The sequence below is a fragment of the Hakea prostrata genome, chromosome 9 (genome assembly GCF_041222555.1).
Source record: "Hakea prostrata isolate BN-2017 chromosome 9, UWA_Hpros_2, whole genome shotgun sequence".
NCBI lineage: Eukaryota > Viridiplantae > Streptophyta > Magnoliopsida > Proteales > Proteaceae > Hakea > Hakea prostrata.
The window spans coordinates 60883375-60903229 of NC_142608.1; the positions used below are offsets into that span (position 1 = coordinate 60883375).

Consider the following 19855-nt stretch of genomic DNA (forward strand, 5'->3'; position numbering starts at 1 on the left):
GCAAATCTGTCCATGGGATCCAACATCTTTGTTGTTATTCCTCTCTACGTGCTTCAGATTAGCTGATAATCGAACGAAAAATACCAAAAATCAAACCAATCTTTCTTTAGGATTCTATAACCAACCTTCTCGTTTGTTCCTAGTTTGTTCCTTTCAATTATCATCTGGCTCCCGAATAGGTTGTGGGGTTTTTCTACAAGGGTGAAGAAGTAGTTATGGTGTGCCAAGCAGCCTGAAGTGGTTCTGGACAGCCTGTGATGTCCTCTATTCCTGGATGAACTTTGCAACGACTTTCTGAAGCAAATTTCGACACGAAATGGTGGGAGACTGCTGGACTGCAATGGCCTTGAGGAAGTTCAAGCAGACAAATAACGCGCAGTTCTCCTTCTCCACCAACGTCGCTGATGCCCTCCTCCACCACGCCACCATCTTCATCGCTGCAGCCCTCTGCAACTGCCCATCCAACCCCTGCAATTTCTTGGCTTTTGGGCTCACCCACGAACAGATCATGATAACTGAATGGGTCTTCCAGAGTAGAAAAGTAAAAGGAAAACAGGGGATAGCAAAAGTGAGCAATATCTCTTGGTTATCGACTTTTTGAAGCAATATCCCTACCGTCGATCACACTGTGGAAACTTGAAACAGGTTCGAAATATCGATCATTGACGATATATCGCCGGAAACCGGCGATATATCGTCGATGTTTAGTATTTATCGAGTCGCTGGGGGGTGTCGTGTCGCCCCCCAGCGACACGAGGTACCATGGTTAACTCTAGTAGATCATTCACTTGTGCTGCCAAGTGTTTTATGCGTGAACTCCATCAATTATATCAATGTTGCTCCTTTTACCAAAAATAACAGAAAAATGAATGTTGCTCCTTGTTCTATTCAGTTTGCACTTGAAATGCAAACGGCTTCTTTACTGCAGCACTGATCTAAGGTATGGGGTATGGGTAAGAAAACTAAGTAAAAAGGCAAAAATTTCCAGTTTGAGTAAACACACCATACACTGGGAATAACATCTATAAAAATTGTCACAAAAAAAAGATAAATAAAAAAAAAATGCTTTCATTGAGAGTTGAACTCAAGACCTCCCGCTTACTAAACGGGTGCTCTAACCAACTGAGCTATGAAAGCTTGTGAAAATCATTTTGAAAGCAATTTTATTTGTAATATATTTCTTTGATCCAACATCCTCCTTCAGGTTAGTAGGGGATATTGAAACAAGGTGGTGTGTGACAAATATGGTCTCCTTTGTGCTTGACCATGCACATAATCTTTGGCCTAATGATTATTCACCAGATATTATGTATGAATAACAAATATGTCAATTCTACCCAAAAAAAAAAACAACAAATATGTCAAATATGATACCTTGCATAGTATGTCAAATTCAACAAATTTGGATGTTCTTGTTTTAGACTTTTAAGGTGGTGGGTGACAAACACGGTTTCCATTGTGCTTGACCATGCATATAACCTTTGCCCTAATGATTATTCATCAGATATTATGTATGAATAAGAAATATGTCAAATATGATACTTTGAATAGTATATCAAATTCGAGGAATTTAAATGTTCTTGTTTCAGACTTTTAAGGTGTTGGGTAACAAAGATGGTCTCCGTTGAGCTTGACCATACACGTAACCTTTGGCCTAATGATTATTCATCAAATATTTTGTATGAATAACAAATATGATACCTTGAATAGTATATCAAATTCAAGGAATTTGAATGTTCTTATTTTAGACTTTTAGTGCTTCACTGAGTTGTCTTATGATCAAAATCTCAACGTAGAATCTGAGATTTCTAGCTAGTTATTTTTTATTTTCAGTATCTTCATTATTACTAGCATTGTGTACTTTTGTATGAACACTTAAGTACTTGAGTTGTCAAGTCGGAATGAAATGCCAAAGGTGAAGATTTAAGATCTAAGACAAGTTAAATTGTAAAATATCAAGTGGATTCAGTTGTCATGTTTATCCTGTAATTTCAATTAAATAGTTACAGTGATAAGACAACAAAATTTATCAGTAATGTCAGTAGCAACTTGCTGGTATATAAGGGCACAAGCTAGTATATAATTTCAGTATCTAGTTAGAGTTTAAGCTACTATACAATTTCAGTATCTAGTTAGAGTTAGAGATGGCTATTGAGATTGTTAAGTCCAGGTTTATGCAACTTTCCTTAAGGGATGAGTTGAATTCCCTAATGTCTCTCCCTTTACCACTTGTGAACTGAGGCATATATTCTTCCAAATAACACATTTCTCCTTTTTCATTTCTTTCTCTATTGGATATTCCACCAGCTGGGTTCACCTGTGCAACAAAATTATACATAAATGAGGAACAATATTAAGAAAACCCAGTGAAGATTACAACCATAAATTTAATTTTTTGACTTAAACCTGATTAGCATCTCTCTCTATTGCTTTTCTTGTCTGGGGAACTTCATCTCTTTCTGTCAAAAGCCTTTCATGCCTAGAGGCTGCCCTTTCAGATTCCCGTTTAGTCAATTGAATTCCTAAGGGCCTGCAAAACAGTGAAATCTCAAACAACCACCATAGCAGTGTAGTACATTCTTGAGCTTGTCTCTCAATTTCCTGTAGAAACTTTTCAACATTCAGAAATCTTTTACAGATTGATCTTATGTGTTATTAGAGACTAGAATAGTTGGTTATGTTCACATGTAAGCTTTCAACACTAAATCTTATCATAAGATTTGCATTCTAAATTAAGGATGTATATGGGTTTACCTTTGTAGAGCGAAGCATTTGGAGATTGGGTCAGTGTTTTCCACATCTTGTTGATAAAAGCTGTTTAGATCACTGGATTCTGTTCTTCCATTACTTGATGGACGTCTACTTAAAAGAGACTTGATGTTTGTTCCTTTGTCGATGCTTCTGTACATCTGCTGATTAGGGAAAGGTTTAATAGGCAACATTATGAATTCTGATTAGTTTGTTTGCAATAAATTCATCTTCATGTAATTGCAATATTTTATTCACAAATTATTCAAGATGGTGACCTTGAAAAACTTTCATGTGTGTGCTATGTCAAATCCATATAAAAAGCATTTGGCTGAGTTTTTTTCCAGTGCTGACTGCCAAGCTCACACACCAACCTCCTTCATGCACCCAGGCTTGAAACCAGTAGCAAACATATATAGCACACACGAAAACTCCGCTAGTGTAACAACACATTATTAGTATTAGTGGAGTTTTTAGGAACACTAAATAATAATCTCTTGTCACATATGTTTGGAAAAGTTTCATTTAATTCTAGTAGAGATGGAAGAGTTGCAAGAAATATGACAAGGGTTTTCACAAAATGTCATTTTCCTCCTGAGGGGTAAGGCGTTTAGTATGACTCTTCCCCCTCTTCAGGTTCTTGTTATTTTGATTTACTGATCTAATGACACGATATGTTTTTTCTCCACAGAAAAGCCATTTCAAGTTTGATCTGATTCTACTAAAACCATTTTATGGTAAAAGCTGTTTGAAACAGTTCCTGTTAAAGTTCCTATATTTATTGGATACATCTGCTCTGATCCAAAAACATTAGGGGCTTTCAGATCAAATTATCTGTATCCAACCTATTAATACCTGTTCAACTGCTTTGTCAACTACAATTGTATATCATAATTTGTACGTGGAAATTAATCTAGCTGGAAGCTAGGGTTGTGATCTAAGACAAAATGCATTCTCTCTCTTCTTTTGTTTTTTCCCTAAATTTCTTTGGGGGTGGGTGGGGTGAGGGAGAAAATAAAAGTACTTGAATCAAAACAAAGGGAGAAAAGAAAAAGAAAAAAAAAGAAAAAGAAGAAGAAGAAGAAGAAGAAATATATCATCTTCTAACAGTTCTGAAACTTCTTAATATCTCTAGGAACACAGTTATAGATTTCTTCTGAAGAAAAACAGAAAAATGTACCTGAAGATGGCTCTTCACATGAGATATCAACAATCCTTTAACAGCCATCAGTTGTATAATTCTCTTCGGTGTAGCTCCTGCAAAATCCAGAATTTATCAGCCCTTTAATGAAAATTTTCATTGATACAAGCTTCAAATAATGGTTCTAGTAATAATTAATTCCTTTTCTTTTCTTGTTTGGTCATGCTGAATACAAAAAAGACTTATAAGATACATCTTAAAAAATTTATACATATTTCTTCTTGGCTTGGTAATTACTAGACACTCTCAGATTCCTTGAAGAGAGATCTTCTGTGAAACTTTTATATTTAATAGTTCAAACATCTACTGCAACTGAAACTTACGATGTTTTCCACCGAGTCTTTCGACGGCTTCCACAAAGGATTCATGAAGATCGGGTGTCCACCGCAGGCGAGGAGCTTCAGATTTCTTGTAGTGTCTGACACCAGCTCTTGGAGAGTTTTTCATTATTTCTTATTTATCAAAATGAGAGTAGTGCTTCATCACAGTAGTTCTAGATTATCATATATGTTTGGTTCTCCTTTTTCCAGTATGAACACAAGTATACTAAAAGCCACACACAGGAATAAAAGTTGATGTCTTAGTCCATGGAATTTTATGATCAGTAGGGACAGTCAAAACATAACCAGTTGCTTGACATGAGCGAAAAGTTAAACAAATTAAACCCTAATGGAGACAGATACTCTTGGTTGGTCATATTGAAGTCATAAGTCATAAATTGTTCTGTGAAATATCTACCTCATTATCTCTATTTGGACCACTGACCACCATTTCTCTTCTTCGAAGCCTTTCCAGAAATTTGAACTCAACTATCTCAGGAAGACAACTATAATATTCTATAAATTAAACTCTTACCTGCAGACCCAAGAGCTCTCTCAATTGAAGTTGGGTTCTGTAGATAACCCAAATCTGGGTCTGTGTTTATGCTTTGCCAAACTTACATTATTCTAAAACTTTTTACAATCTCTTTGTCAAAAGATGTGTCAGACAGATGGTTCTTTACCTAATTCTCCAAACAATGGGGACTTTACGGCAACTATTCCTTTGTTTGTTCTCACGAAAAGGAACCAAAAGTTGAGCTTGAGTCAACAAATGCAAACCCTATCCAGAAGTTGAAAAAAAAGGGGGAAAAAAAAGCTAGTAAGTAAATAAATGATAGGTTAACATAGATAAGGAAGCAACGTTGAGAGAGTCAATTAAAAATAGAGTTAAAAGAGAGTGAAACAGTGCCAATAGAATTTCAATTCTTTGTGTACGTAAAATTCCAGAATATATGCCCCATAGTAGTTGAGCTCAATGAGTTCTTCTTCTTTGGGATGACAACATCAACTTGACCATTACCTTAATTAGCACCATTTGATGCCAGTTGTTTTCACCAGTTAGAAGTGTCAATGGGTTGGATTAGGTTGGGTCTTCCTAAAATCTTGCCTTTTATCTTAAGGTTTTAAATCAAATCTAAACCTTATTCAATTCTGCTAAGCAGCCTTAAGAACCCTCAACCCAAACACTAACCTTTTTAAGGTTTTTCAAGCCTGACCCCGACCTTACGGAGATTAGGGGTCAAGGTCGCCCTGACCGTGGCCTAAGAGAGAAATGAAGAACACTTAGATATAAGGCATACCTTACAAAAAAACTGAAATATTATTGCTAGGAAGGTAATTTCACAAGGGATTTTGTTTATATATGCGCGCATATGAAATAGAAATAAGAATCTGTTGTGCAAATTGTAATTCATTAATATTAGCGAAGGGTATCTTTATTGTTGCGTGTGACGGAAGTTTGATTTAATTAACATTAGGTCAAGTAGGGTAAGTTTGACGGCTTCAAGGCCTAAACTAGAATTCTACCCAACTGTTTTAGGATCAATTAATTTGAATTCGAACTTGCCATTTTGAATGAAAATTGGGCAAGGCTTTAAGGCAAGTCTAAACAAATTTTGATGGACAAGATTTATTGCCCTCTGTACTAGCACATTTTCAATTCATATCCAAAAAAAATGAAGAAAAACATGTTATATAGAAGCCTAAATTAAACACTAGTTATATCATTACAATATGATTAAAGAGGTAGATGATAGCGTACACAATAAGCTCAACCAAAGATATCCATTTGGCTCAAAATATGGTTAGAGGAAGATGACGATAAATGAAGAAGATTAGGTTAAGCATAGGAAGCCCTTAAAAAAGAAGAAGTCAAGGAGTGAAATTAATTTTCAATATGGTTTAAATGTCAACAAAAGACGGTGCCTACTTTTGGACCCATTCTTAGCCATGTTGCCGTGTTCAACACTACACTTCTCTTTCTTTGAATGTGAAAAAGCAAAACCCTAGAATTTCATGGCCTGAAAAAGCAAACAATCAAAGCAACTAATTAAATATTGTAGCCCATGCAATAAGGTGAAGGTCCCCTAACTTTTACATGATTAATAAATGCCTCATAAGAACTACTACTTTTTTGAAATGTAAGTTAACCTAGTTAATAATTGATGGAAAAGCATTCATAATTCATAAATCATTGATATTACCTGAACTGGGTTTGGTCCGGTTTGATCAGTGGATTGGTTTGATAGTACAGTTTGAGCCAATTCTATCATCCAACTTAATTCAAAAGGATAATTAGTGTTGGTTCCTGTACTTTGGTTTTATCACTAATAAAACCTAATTCTTTATGAAACTACTATTGTATTGTCTCCGTACTTTTAACGGTGTTAAGTAGCTGTTAACATGGAATATGTAATGTCTATTTCACCCTTCATTAAAATTAAGAAGTCAAAAAGATGACATTACCCTCATTTATGGAAAATAAATTGAATGCCAATTATTTTCTTAAAATCTTATATTTTAGAATCAATTTTGGATTTGAAAGAATACCAATTGTCTCCATTTACAATGTGATGAAGACGCATATTCAGAAAGTTTGTGAATGAATTACCTCTTGAGATCTTGCTTATTTGTCCCTAACTCCATCAAAATGTGTATTATGGTAAAGACGAACTGTTTCACAACATAAATTTAGGTTCTAAGAGCAAGAGCAATGATCTAGGAGAAAGAAGAAAAAAAAAATGAATCTCTCTATGTGTGTTGTAATTTTTGGAATTTACATAAAATAATAAAACAACAATGATCTTTGCCACAGCGTGATACTTATTAATGAAGGTCTTACTATTGCACTAAAAAACATAAATCATGTAGATTTACAGATAAGGTTCATCTTCAATTAAAGTATTGTCTTGAAAGTGTTTATTTTATTTTATTTTATTTTATTTTAAGTTTCTTCTGAAAATTTAATTCGAGGATTGGTGATACCACGCACTTATGGTTGTTGAAACTCTCATGCTCCACTTAAATTTTTCACAATCACAATGTTGGAAATTTTACAAACAAATAACATATAAGATGCTAATTGATAGGAAATTGGTAACATGCACAATTGTTAACATATATTAGGTGATTTTTAATTTTCAACTTTGAATTAATTTGATATTTCCTCATATTAGTTTCTATTTTGAGTTTTTTTTTTTTTATACAATATTTTGAGTTTTATTTAATCACATCTTTCTTTTATTCAGTGGTTTCTCTTTGGAGAATAAAATGGATTTAAGCTTAATTTTTTCTTATAATTAATTAAGGGTAATACTATAACTTAACAAGATGGTAAATAAGTAAAGAAATAATTACATGGTTATTTTTAGAAATAAAAATAATAATAATGTAGACACCATATCATCACCTAACTAATGGAGCTTAACAGTAAGAGACATTAGTAATAATAGACAAAATTAAAGGTTGGATTAGTAATTTTAAAAGTATATAAAATAAAATAATAATAAAATTAAAGTATAAGAGGACAACAGTAATTATTCTTAAATTAAATTGTTTGATTTAATTTAGATTCAATGACTATTTATGCAAATAATTCGTTGAGATGTACGCATTTGTTATTCTACAAAGATTATGGTTCAACCACTAAATTAAGTAGAAGAACCACAAAACCAAAACCTGCAATGTGTGAACGATCATGAAGTCATGGAGGATCGCATTTGTTTTTTTGGCACTTTGCTTTTGTTGTCATTTCATTTTAAACACGTGATTTTCAAAGAGAATGAAGATGTAGCTTCTTTTCTTTATGTACTTTTATTTTAACTTATTGGCTAAAGAGGAAGCTCTGAAAATGGTGGCAGTTCTTGATTTTACAATTCATACTAGGAAAGGGATGAGGATAAGGTTGGAATATTTTTAATATAATGGATTTGTTTCGGATCCATTACTTGGAATCAATTAAAGTGTGTTTTTTTTAACTTTGTTCCATATTAGGAAAGCGTGTATTATTTTTTTTTAATTATTTGTTTTTTTTTTTGGTTCATGTATTATTTTAATTTCAGAGCAAGGTTTTGAAACACAATTTAATTAAGGTACTCACTGTTTATCTTAAATTTATATTTAATAAGGTTTATAGTGCACATGGAATAAGGTACATAGTGGGCACTTTTATTTATTTATTTTTTTATTACTATTATTTTTGTGTTTTAAGAGGGTGATGCATAAACTTGTATATGGATATAGTTGTTAGAAGTAGAATACCATAGATATTGTATAAGACAAACCAATATTATGCAATAAAATAAAAAATCACAATAGTAAAATAATCTTATGTCAGAAGCATTTACCTGTATGTAGCAGAAGAACGAAACAATAACAACAACAAGAACTTAAACAGAGTGAGCTGAGGCGTTCAAACAATATTTTTCTTTAGGGTATTCGAACGCCTCTCAAGTGCATATTGGTTTTGACCATTGACATCCTCACCTCTTAGATACAAAAACTCATTAGATTTGAACGATAACACTCAACATATTTTATTTGCAAAAGAGATACGAAGGTAGTGTTCAGCACAAGAAATGAAGGATTTAAAACATATATGGATTTTTCAACTTTTTTATAATAGAGCGCAAACTGTTGTTCGTAACATTAGATCTGTAAAATAAAGAGCTCTTATTTGTAAGATCACTTCTGTAAGAGGAAGAATTGTGACTGAACGTACAATCACATTTCCACAACGAAATCGAAAAATAGATTTTTCGGATCATGACCCATGATCCAATTAACCAAGCCTCATCATAGTCATTTAATTAATTAATATAATATTATATATGTCCCATGGTTTGGTCAGACTAGGGTCCAAGGGCCACAAACCACGACTGGCACAACTCGGCCTAGCTCGGCACATGTACTTGTAATCCGTATTTAACTCTTCTAGCACACATTTCATTTAGGAACAATTATTATACATATAACAATATAATTGATAGTGAGCTTCATCCGATGTGAGGCTAAAATAAATACCGTAATTTAGGTTACCTTATATATGCCGAATTACTAAAAACCTTGGATCAGAATCTTTCCATCCACAAGAGTTTCACAGAAGCAAATCAACAAGAATCTTAAAATAAAATTAGCTCCATTTGATGTGGGACTAAAATAACTATATATGTGGCCGAATTGCTAAAATAAAACTCTGGGAAATAGAGTTTTTATGTTTTTGAAACTTGAATAAAACATTATAAAAAATCCCACCATGCATTGAATCTCTGTCACGAATCCCATGCTAATTAGGCAATCTTAAGTCATATCCCACTAGTAACTGCAGTTTATCATTTTTCAACTAATTGTAGTGCCTTGAGTAATTCGAAGGTGATCCATTTTTTAGATAAGCTATTTATAATCCAAGCATTTAAACAAACGTAAAAAGGCATAACCCATCTTGTACTACTTAAAAGTAAGCTATTGAAAGCATGCATCAGTGAGTGCAGTTACTCCTAAGCAATCTAATCAGTTCAAACTGCACAACCATCACCAGAAAATGGTAATTAATGTCATGGTGGGCAGCTGAAAGTGACATAGACAGACCTCAAACAACACAAATCCAATACAATCAGCAGAAAGTAATACAAATTTTAACAAACAAAAACCTCCAATAACTACATTTGACACTATCAGGAATCAGGATCTTCTTCACAGATTTCAATTTCATTACTGTCACCTGGTTTGAGTGTTAATCTACTCAGAGAACTAATGATCAGACCTAACTGTTCCATCCATTGAGGAGCTTGTGGATTCTTCCCCAGCTTTGCTTCTTAACCAATCTTCATGTAGCTTCAATACATTCTCCAAATCCCACAACACTTTCCCAATTGTAGGTCGATTCGCATATTCTTTCAGCTACACATTTCTCTGCAATCTCCCAGAATTTCTTCATTGAGTCTGGTGAGTAATTCCCTTCAAGCCTTGGGTCCAACAAGGTTTCAAGTAATGTCTTGTGTTTGCCACTGGGTTTCCCCTTTTATAAAGTTCATCTCAGCTTGCAAGCTTGCACATATAACTGGTCCCCCACAGACAACCTCAAACAGTACCATGCCAAAAGAGTAAACATCAGTCTTCAAAGTCAATTGCTTGCTCTGCAAATATTTTGGATCAATGTATCAAAGTGTTCCCCTAGCAGTAGTAAAATCTGCATCATCATATGAAGGAGCAGTTCTTGATATTCCAATGTCAGCTATCTTAGCTACTAAGTTCTCATCCAACAGTATCTTTGATAATGTCTCAAAACCCCCATTTGCAGAGCCAGCCGATGTTTGAATGTAATGGAGTCCACGAGCAGCACCTATACAAATCTCCAATCTCTGCTTCCATGTCAATGGTGGAAGATCACTCTCAAAGAGATGCTTTGTGAGATCCCCATTTTCCATATACTCATCCACCAAAACTATCTCATCCTTTTCTTTTTCCTTGCAGAACCCAATCAAGGAAACATGTCTATGCCTGAGCTTTGATAGCATTGCAATCTCCAAGTAAGGATCTCTGCCCTGGTGAACCATTTACCCTATCTATCAGCAGCTGTAGAGCCACTGTGATTTGGATAACCTCCTCTGGATTCCACTGATATACCCATGTGATTGCAGAAATGCAGCTCCGATTTTCGCTCTTATGAGTTCCCTACCAACTCTGACTGTTGGATTCAGATACTTTTCCATGATGTTAGATACCTCAGCAACACTGGAACTAGGGGGATTTTCTCTCATAGGACGTGTGTTCTCACTCTGCTTGCGTAAAAGATTCAAGACTAGAGATAGAAACTTCACCAGCATTCAATTTTTGCAGTGTACTTTCCCACTCTTCTCTGCTGCTTATAAGCAAAAAAAAATGATCCCAACTTCTCAAGATAAAGGGGCAAACATCCCGAATGGCGGCATACCACAGCAAAAGAAAGCTCCATATAATCTGGAGGAGGATGATCCATTTAAAAAGCATGCAAACTAAACAGTTGAAGAGACTCCTTATGCTCTAACACTTGTGGCTAATAGATGTTATCTTTACCAGCTTTAGCTAGATTCAGGATATGTGAAGCTCTAACAGTTATTATGACTCTACTTTCTTGACCGAACCAGTTGAATTCACCAGCCAGGGCATCTCTCTGTTCTTTACTATCTACATCATCATGAACAAGAAGAACATTTTCTCTTCGAAGTGTTTGTTCTATCATCTTTTTCCCTCTATGATAGTTACCCATGTCAAATCTGTTTTAAATATATCTTTAGGAAGTCATTTCTGCAAAGATGCTAGACCCATGCATTGTGTTGCTTGTTCTGCAATGTCTGAAATAAAACTATGCCGATTGAAAGATAAAAAGATGCGATTATATACAATCTTTGCAATGGTTTTCTTCCCAATACCCTTGCAACCACAGATTCTCACAGATTGAACATCATTGGAACCAAGATCTAAAAAGAATTATAGATTTTCTACAAAAGATCCTATGCCAATATGGTATTTACATTCAGCCAATTGTCTGCTACTGATCAACTCATCCATAGCCCATTTGAAAACTAGTTCAACTCTCTCTCCTTCAGCCCTGCAACTTTTCATTTTACAAAAGGAAATCACAACTAATTTGATGGAAGTTTCTCTTAGAAAAGAGCATAAAGTTTTGAGTTTGTACTTCCTGCTATGACATCTTGCAGCCAAACTGTACATTGAGGGAGGAAAGCTGGAAAGAGAAAATAGCAGAGGACGGAAGTGATCATGGGCTAATGAAATGAAATAGTTAGCTGCGTCCAAGCTAAGATATGAATATATAATAATGAGACTGCGCTGAGACATTGAGACTTGTTTTCGTCAATTACTTCTCCCTTCAATTTCCCTGTCTCTCTTAAAGCTTTCTTCCAACATTGTACTACATGAGGCTCGAAATTCTTCTTGTGCTCCCATAATGCTTCTTCAAAACTCCGGTTTGATCCTGAATATCTGATGGATCAATGTCGAAGAAAATGGGTAGTTAAAAACTATCAGATCATTGGATACATGGCATTCAAGAATCTGTGCAAGTTCGAGAAGACATTATTTGCAATTTGCATATCCTTCAAAAAAGAAAGGGATTGAGATTTTGGAACCCTTGATTGCTCTAAGGCAGGCTGGGTCAATGGCTTCTCCAGTCCACAATTTTTCACTACCACAAAAACATCAATTCCTCCTCCCTTATAAAAATAAGTTAAGGAAGCTAGTGAAGTTGTTACAATTATCTTCACCACTGAAGTTGAGGAACACATCAAAACTAGAACATCCAGTTGTGAAAATTGTGCAAGAAGCCCAATCTAGAGATGGCGTAGTTTGCAATTGCAGGGAACCTAAGAGGCTTCAGAGTTCTATTTTCTCTGAAGCAGGGGCTGTTTTAGTAGAAAAAAGGGGGAAGATTCAACCAGTAGAACATGGAGAAATGTCCTCTGAGTTGCTTTCTCTAATGTTGGATTCCAGATTATTTCCTTTGAGCTTCCAATGTTTGTCTAATTGACTCCACAAATGTGATGCAATTGGACCTGTTAAATTCAGATCTTCTTGAATGATATGTAATCATCAAACATGATATCCTCTCCACACCCTCTAGAGGTGATTCCCACATCCAGGTGTTTGGGAATCTATCATAGCATAATAATTAAAGTCACAAGTCTCAATTATGTTTCAAATCACTCTGGGATTCAATTATCTTTGTAAAGATTCCGCAATCCATGTCCACACCTTATAATATTTTTTAAGACAGATGTGGCTGGTTCTCCTTAAATCCGTGTTTTGTTGTTAACAGTTTAATATATAATTTGATCTTAAAATTATTCTTCTAGAAAAATATATCATGTTATAAAACATTAACTTTGTTTACTTACACTACATTCAAGTTGACCAACATGAAAGAAATTTCAGCAAAATTTACAATACCATACAATTTTCAGTTTGATCCCAATTCCCAAGAATTTACCAGAACAAAGAACTAAAAAGAACTTGCTTGAACAGAGGATCATACATACAAAAGGGAAGACATAACAAATGGTTCTTTCACGGTACAGAATCAGCAATCCAGTAGAAGAAATTTCTCCTGTATCCATCGCTGTAAACCCTGTTGATGGTTAACCAAATCAGAGAACTCATCAAACCCAACCGTGCCAACCCATGAGGTGGAACAAGTGGAATATATTTCTGCTCTTGATCATCACTTCTAACCAAGGTAGATTTGATTTGGCTCTTGAATCCTCAGACCCAATTGTAGCAAAACCATCTCCTTCTTTTGATAGCACAAGCCATTAAGCTTAATCAGATTTATATGATGAACATTTCTTAGCAACATGATCTCACTCTCAAACTCTGTCAAGCCTTGTCCTGATCGTGGACAGCCATGCTTGAATGCTGCAATTGTCCCATCCTTGCTTACACCTTTGTAAACTTTGCCATAACCACCAACTCCAATCACCAATGAGTCATCAAAATTGTTTGTTGCAACTCAAATCTCTGCCATTGTGAATGAATTTTTACCAATTCCATCAATAGCTGTGAAGCCATCAGTGAATGGGGAGCCATATAGATCTGGATAACCTTCAGTTAATCTTTTGTCAGGGAAGTCATTGAAGCGCCAGACTCCTCTTGATCGCCGACGGTGACCAACTCATTCCCTGGGAACATGGCACCAAGAATGCTTCCTCCTGCAACCTCCTTTGAAAGCTGCTGCTCTTCTCGCTTTCTAAATCGACACTGTGCAATCAAGTGACCATCCTTCTTGCAGAACCCACAATGTCGGATTCCCTCCTCATATTCCACCTTCTGGAGAAAACTAAAAACTTTTGAAGAACCAGTTTCACATCTTTCGACCTGGATTTCTTCGACTTTTTCTACGCCAACATTTACTTCCACCAAAACCCTTGCAAAGTACCCCATGATTCCTTGCCGTGTTCGTCGATCCAAATCTACAGGATGTCCTACAGATTTTGCAATTGAGAGTAATACCTTCTCATGCCAATATTCCAAGGGCAGCCCAGGAAACCGAATCCACATAAGCTTTGCTGCAGGCTCTGACGTATCGACATTAAAATCTGGTCTCCATTTGTGAAGCCAGATAACCTGGGATCCCACCCTCCAGGGACTTCTACGCCACACCTTAGTCATATGCTCTTCCATCTTGAATTCAAAAACCACGTACCCTTTGCCGATAGGATGCATCACCACCCCATCCCTAATTGCCCAAGAACAAGTTGCCTCTGCATGAAGAGCATCCAGCGACACTAGATGAAAGTTCACCCTCCCTGTCAATGCGAACTTGAATTTGTCACACTGCAACTCATACTCACGCTGGGGAATGACAACACGCCTAGATTCCGCTGCTTGAATTGGTTCTGACAGCAAGTCAATGTTTGGTTTGACTCTCCCCACTATGGCTGCATGAGTTTTCCTCAAGAGCCCATCTCCCAGATCACTTGCTGGTACCAGATCTAGCGATTTTTCCCCTCCCGAAATTTCTAGAGGTTCTTTCTCTTCCATCTGTAACTGGGTACCATCTCCTTCAGCCATTGAATCATGGTTTCTACCCAAGGCAGATTCGATTTGGGCTCTCGAATCCTCAGACCCAATTGTATCAACCAATGAGAAGCAGGTGCAATTTTGTTCCCCTCTAGAACAATCATCACATCTAACCAAGAGTGATTCAGTTTCAACTCTTGAATCCCTGACCCCAGTTAAATTAGACGTTGAACAGAATGTGGCATAATCTTCCTCGGCATTACTGTTTCTTAACCAAGCTTCATGCAAATGCAACATGTAATCCAAACCCTGCACAACCTCCGCCATTGTGGGTCGCTCCAGACTACGATTGGCAGTACATTTCTTTGCCATCACCTCAAACTTTTCCAATGATTTTGGATCGTAAGTCCCTTCAAGCATTTTGTCCACAATGTTTTCAAGTGATCCTTGTTTTTCCCATTGGCAGTGAGCCCACCCTGCAAGGTTGACCTCATCTGGAGGCAACTCTATATTTATAACAGGTCGCGCACAAACAACCTCAAGCAGTACAACACCAAAAGAGTAAACATCAGACCTAGTAGTCAATTGTCCGTTTCTAAGATATTCTGGATCAAAATACCCATAGGTTCCCATTACTTGGGTACTAACATAGGTGGTCTCTTGTGATGCTGGACCTGTACTGGCCACCCCAAAATCAATCAACTTTGCTACAAAGTCTTCATCCAATAATATGTTGGATGTCTTAACATCCCTATGGATAATACCTCTCTCTGATCCTGTGTGGAGGAAATGGAGCCCTTGTGCAACACCTATGCAAATTTCTAACCTCTGTTTCCATGTCAACGGAGGGAGGCCTCTTCCATATAGATGATTCTTGAGAGTTCCATTGCCTATGTACTCATACACCAAAATCATCTCATCCTTTTCGTAGCAGAACCCCATAAGTACAACCAGATTTTTATGACGGACATTTGATAGGAACATGATCTCACTCTCAAATTCTTTCAAGCCTTGACGAGAATTGCAACTGTGACACTTGAATGCCGCAACGGTGCCGTCCTTGAGTACACCTTTGTAAACTTTGCCAAACCCACCAACTCCAATCACCAATGATTCATTAAAATTTTTTGTTGCAACTCCAATCTCTGCCATTGTGAATTTACTTTTACCAACTCCATCAATAGCTAGAAAGCCATAAGTGAACGTGGAGCTATATGGATCTGGATAACCTGCATTTAATCTAAATCTTGCAGCATGGACCTTACGCTTACAAACTCTATATAGATCCAAAAATCCACCTAAGACTTTAGATACGCTAGCAACAGGGTTGCTAATTTCAGTGGTTCCATGAAGTTGTTGATGCCAACCAAGGGGATTATCTTTGATACTACATGTGCTCTTCCTCTGCCTACGCAAAGATGCAAGCCTGAAAATTGAAGCTTTACCTGCTTTTAATTTTCGTAATGTAATTTTCCACTCTTCTTTGCTGCGTATATCTAACAAGTAAGACCCCAACCTCTCCAAAGTTGAAGGTAACCCTCTTGAATAGCGTACCACATCATGTGAAAGTTGCACATAATCCGGAGGAGGTTCATGCTTCAAAAATGCATGCAAACTAAATAGTTCAAGAGATTCCCTATGGTCCAACTCTTGAGGATAATAGATTTGATCTTTATGAATGTTAGCCACTTTCAAGATATGTTCATCTTTGGTTGTTATTATGACTCGACTTCCTTCACCAAACCATTTGAGCTCACCGGCTAAGGCATCTAGCTGTTCATAACTGTCAACATCATCAAGAACAAGGAGAACATTTTCCTTGCAAAGTCTTTCTGCTATTAATTTTTTTCCTCTATGAAGATGACCTATGTCAAATTCTGTCTTGAAGAGATCTTTAAGAAGTCGCCTCTGCAAAGAAACCAAACCCATGAACTGATTTGCTTGTTTATTAACATCTGAAATAAAACTACATCGATTGAAGGCTGAAAGGATCTGATTGTAGATAGCCTTAGCCATAGTTGTCTTCCCGATGCCACTGTTACCACATATTCCTATGAATCGAACATCATTGGAGCCGATACTTAATAAAGATAATAGATCTTCTACACGGGAAGCTATGCCGATGGGGTATTTACATTCAGCCAAGTATGTGCTACTGACCAGTTCATCCTGAACCCTTCTGGCAACTAGTTCAACTATCTCTGCTTGGTCACTGAAATTTTTTCATATAAAAAAGAAAAGAAATATAAATGTATAATAAGAATGGATGAACACAAAATTCTAAGTTTTGTTGGAATAGAAGGCAATGTGAGAAAGACAGTGAGAATATAATCTGCTTAGAACCAAGTATTATTAGAGTGATAACAAAGCATCAAGGTAATTCTTTTATTTGCTAATTTATTTCAACACCAAATGACTTTGAAAGTAAAATCCCTGCTGATATGTTAAATGGATTTAAACTGTCTCATTTCTTGAATGAGGATAATGTCTAATAAGTGATGATCCACAGATGAAATATTTGGAACAGAGAGTTACCTATTCTCGTGAATGACTTCTCCTTTCAAACTTCCTATTCCTTGTAAAGCATCCCTCCAACTCTGTACGACATGAGGCTCAAAATTCTCCTCGTGCTCCCTAAATGCTTTTTCAAAACTTCCCGTCTGATGCCGAATATGGGACGGATCAACGTGGAAGAATATGGGCAACACTAATTGACCATTTGATTTGTAGCACTCAAAAATCTGGGCAAGTTCCAGCAGACACCATTTGCTGTCTGCATACCCTTTGGAGAAGACAGGGATGGAGATTTTGGACCCTTCAATCGATCTAAGCAAAGATGGGCCAATAGCATCTCCAACCCACAACCTTTTACTATCCATAAACACATCGATTCCCCTGTCTTTCATAACTAGGTTAAGGAACCCAGTGAAGTTATGACGAGTATCTTCTCCCCTGAAGTTGAGAAACACATCGTAAGCACAACATCCGGTTGTTGTGAAGGTAGCAGTGTTGCTCCAGTCTTCTTGTGCTGCCATGACTCCCAGTTGCAGCGAAAGATAGGTGGAAGCTCAGAATGCTTTGTTTTGATTTCTTTTTCTTTCTCTCAAATTGGGTTCTGCTCTCTAGACGCTAAACAGAGTAGAAGCAGAGCTACGTTGACTTTCTGGGATGTTTCCGTTCTTCCGTTCTTCCGTTCTTCCGTTCTTTCGTTTTTTCAGGATTCAAAAGAGGAGATTCAGCGCGTCGCAAGTTCACTTCAAGGATAAGGTTGTTAGGAAGTTTCCTGATAGCGAGCGATGAAATAAAAAGAGTGAGAAACAGCGTGGACGAGAAAAGAAGCCATTGTCTTGGCCAAAATAAAATAGAGAAAAGAAGCCATTCCTTTCGACAAAACCAGAAACCCTTTGCAGGACCGTTTCTTCTCTTAGCACCGGAAGAAATTAATCTGGGGACCACGGAAAAAAATTACATATACTCGCCTAGACTTATCAATAATTACATCAATTACCCACAAGAAAAATATAATTACAAATGTATCACAATTGTTAGGAAACTTTCAGCATCATCCCTAATATTAATGTCTTATTCGGATTTTTATTTGCGGCAGCAGTTGCTTGCTGCTGCCGATGGCTCTGATCTCAACCGTTGAATCAAAGTTTGTTGACGTGGCTCAATCAGAGCCGTTGGCAGCAGCAGGCAGCTGCTGCCGCAAATAAAAATCCGTCTTATTCCTGAGCTACCCAATTTATTAGTCAAACCCCCTATTATTAACACCATTAATCTCAATTAATTTTTGTTTATCTATTCCAAGGTTATACTCATCCTTTTTAAATAGTTAACTTATTTACATCATCCCTTAATTGTTAATTTCTACCAAAAAAGATGTCCTTGATAGAGATTTTTACTTTATAAGGAGTTGGATTGATAAATTGGATAATTTAGTGGGAGACATTAATTTTAAGGGGTAACTCAATGGGCGGCACTGAAAATCCCCCTTCCCCCTAAAACCCAATTTCACTTCTAAGTTAAGTGATATGGCATTATTGATAAAATATTTGAAATATCCATTTTGTGCTCTTGTGTCTTCTTTCGTAAAGGGAAAGTCACCGAATTTGGGTCAAACAAAAAACCCTACCTACAAGGTTTGCATTTTGCAACACATCGATGAACTATCGGTCATGGATGAGCTGTTGGTTGATTCAATTGTTCCTATTGATAGCCCCATTTTCCCTATTAAAACCCTCATTTTCCCACTACCTATGGTACTCTAGCATGGCTGGCAAATGTTGTTGCTCAAGGGAGCAGGGAGCCCAACTTCTAATTTCAGGAGCTTCCGGCTTTCTCCTTGTTCTTAAAAAAAATACCTCAATTTAATTGAGTACAATTTTCTTTTAGAACAAGTGAATTTTATATATTGGGGATGAAGATATTGCATAATATATCATTAGGCATGATCAAACCCATGACCTATCTATTGAAAGATGTTTGTTTAACTAACCAACTAACTCCAGGATGGTTAATCATGTCTTCTTTTTAGCCAATCGAATACTTCAAGTCATTTGAATTGTTCACTAGAAGATTTGGCACTGTGCTACAGGGGCAGGCAATTTCCCAGTAGTTCTATTTTAAAACTTTCTTCAACTTGGATTGTAAATATAGGATTAAAATGAAGGTAGTTAAGTCATTTCGCTGCCTCTTGACCAACAAACTTAGCCGGAATATCGCACTTTGCCAACAGTATTAACATTCAGGGGAGTTTACGTAATTGGTTTCTTTTTTTTTAAGGTAATAGATGAAATTTTTGATAAATTCAAGGGGATTTGTGCACTTTACTTTAAAGAGAAAATGCTAGAAATCTATTAGAATTGATCCGTATCAACTATCAATCCACTTCCAAATGCGACGAAAAGAGCTCTTTTCGTTACCAAAAAAAGAAATTTCCTTTCCTTTTATAGGGAAACGTAGAAAAGAGTAAATCATTTAATATTAAAGTGCATTATCTTTCTCTCGTCCAAATATGGTACGTTATCTCTTCAAATGAACAACTTTTTGGAAAGAAAAAAAAAAAAAAAAA

General features: G+C 36.3%; 2 protein-coding genes, 1 non-coding gene and 2 pseudogenes across 4 annotated transcripts; all 5 read right to left on the bottom strand.

Annotated features, from left to right (window-relative positions):
- Window positions 1-1063: 1063 nt before the first annotated feature.
- On the bottom strand, window positions 1064-1137 carry TRNAT-AGU (transfer RNA threonine (anticodon AGU)). The gene has a single exon. It is a non-coding gene; the product is annotated as a tRNA-Thr (tRNA).
- An 827-nt stretch (window positions 1138-1964) lies between these two features.
- Window positions 1965-4680, bottom strand: LOC149005966 (uncharacterized). Its single transcript, XM_089169290.1, has 5 exons — window positions 4273-4680; window positions 3929-4005; window positions 2755-2909; window positions 2407-2530; window positions 1965-2317 (listed from the first exon to the last, which is right to left on the bottom strand). The coding sequence occupies exons 1-5, from the start codon at window positions 4394-4396 to the stop codon at window positions 2129-2131; spliced, it is 669 nt and encodes a 222-aa protein (XP_089025416.1). The 5' UTR covers window positions 4397-4680; the 3' UTR covers window positions 1965-2128.
- Window positions 4681-10017: 5337 nt separating this feature from the next.
- Window positions 10018-10874, bottom strand: LOC149005967 (putative receptor-like protein kinase At1g30570 pseudogene; annotated as a pseudogene).
- Window positions 10836-13379, bottom strand: LOC149005968 (disease resistance protein RUN1-like; annotated as a pseudogene).
- On the bottom strand, window positions 12146-18137 carry LOC149005969 (uncharacterized). Of its 2 annotated transcripts, XR_016175651.1 has the most exons (3): window positions 17317-18137; window positions 13302-16993; window positions 12146-12249 (listed from the first exon to the last, which is right to left on the bottom strand). XR_016175651.1 is itself a non-coding variant. In XM_089169229.1 (2 exons), exons 1-2 carry the CDS (start codon window positions 17814-17816, stop codon window positions 13870-13872), a joined length of 3624 nt encoding a protein of 1207 aa, XP_089025355.1. In that variant the 5' UTR covers window positions 17817-18137; the 3' UTR covers window positions 13072-13869. The 2 variants fall into 2 exon arrangements, 1 of the variants encoding a protein (XP_089025355.1); XM_089169229.1 differs by lacking the exon at window positions 12146-12249 and having other exon boundaries at window positions 13072-16993.
- Window positions 18138-19855: the final 1718 nt, after the last annotated feature.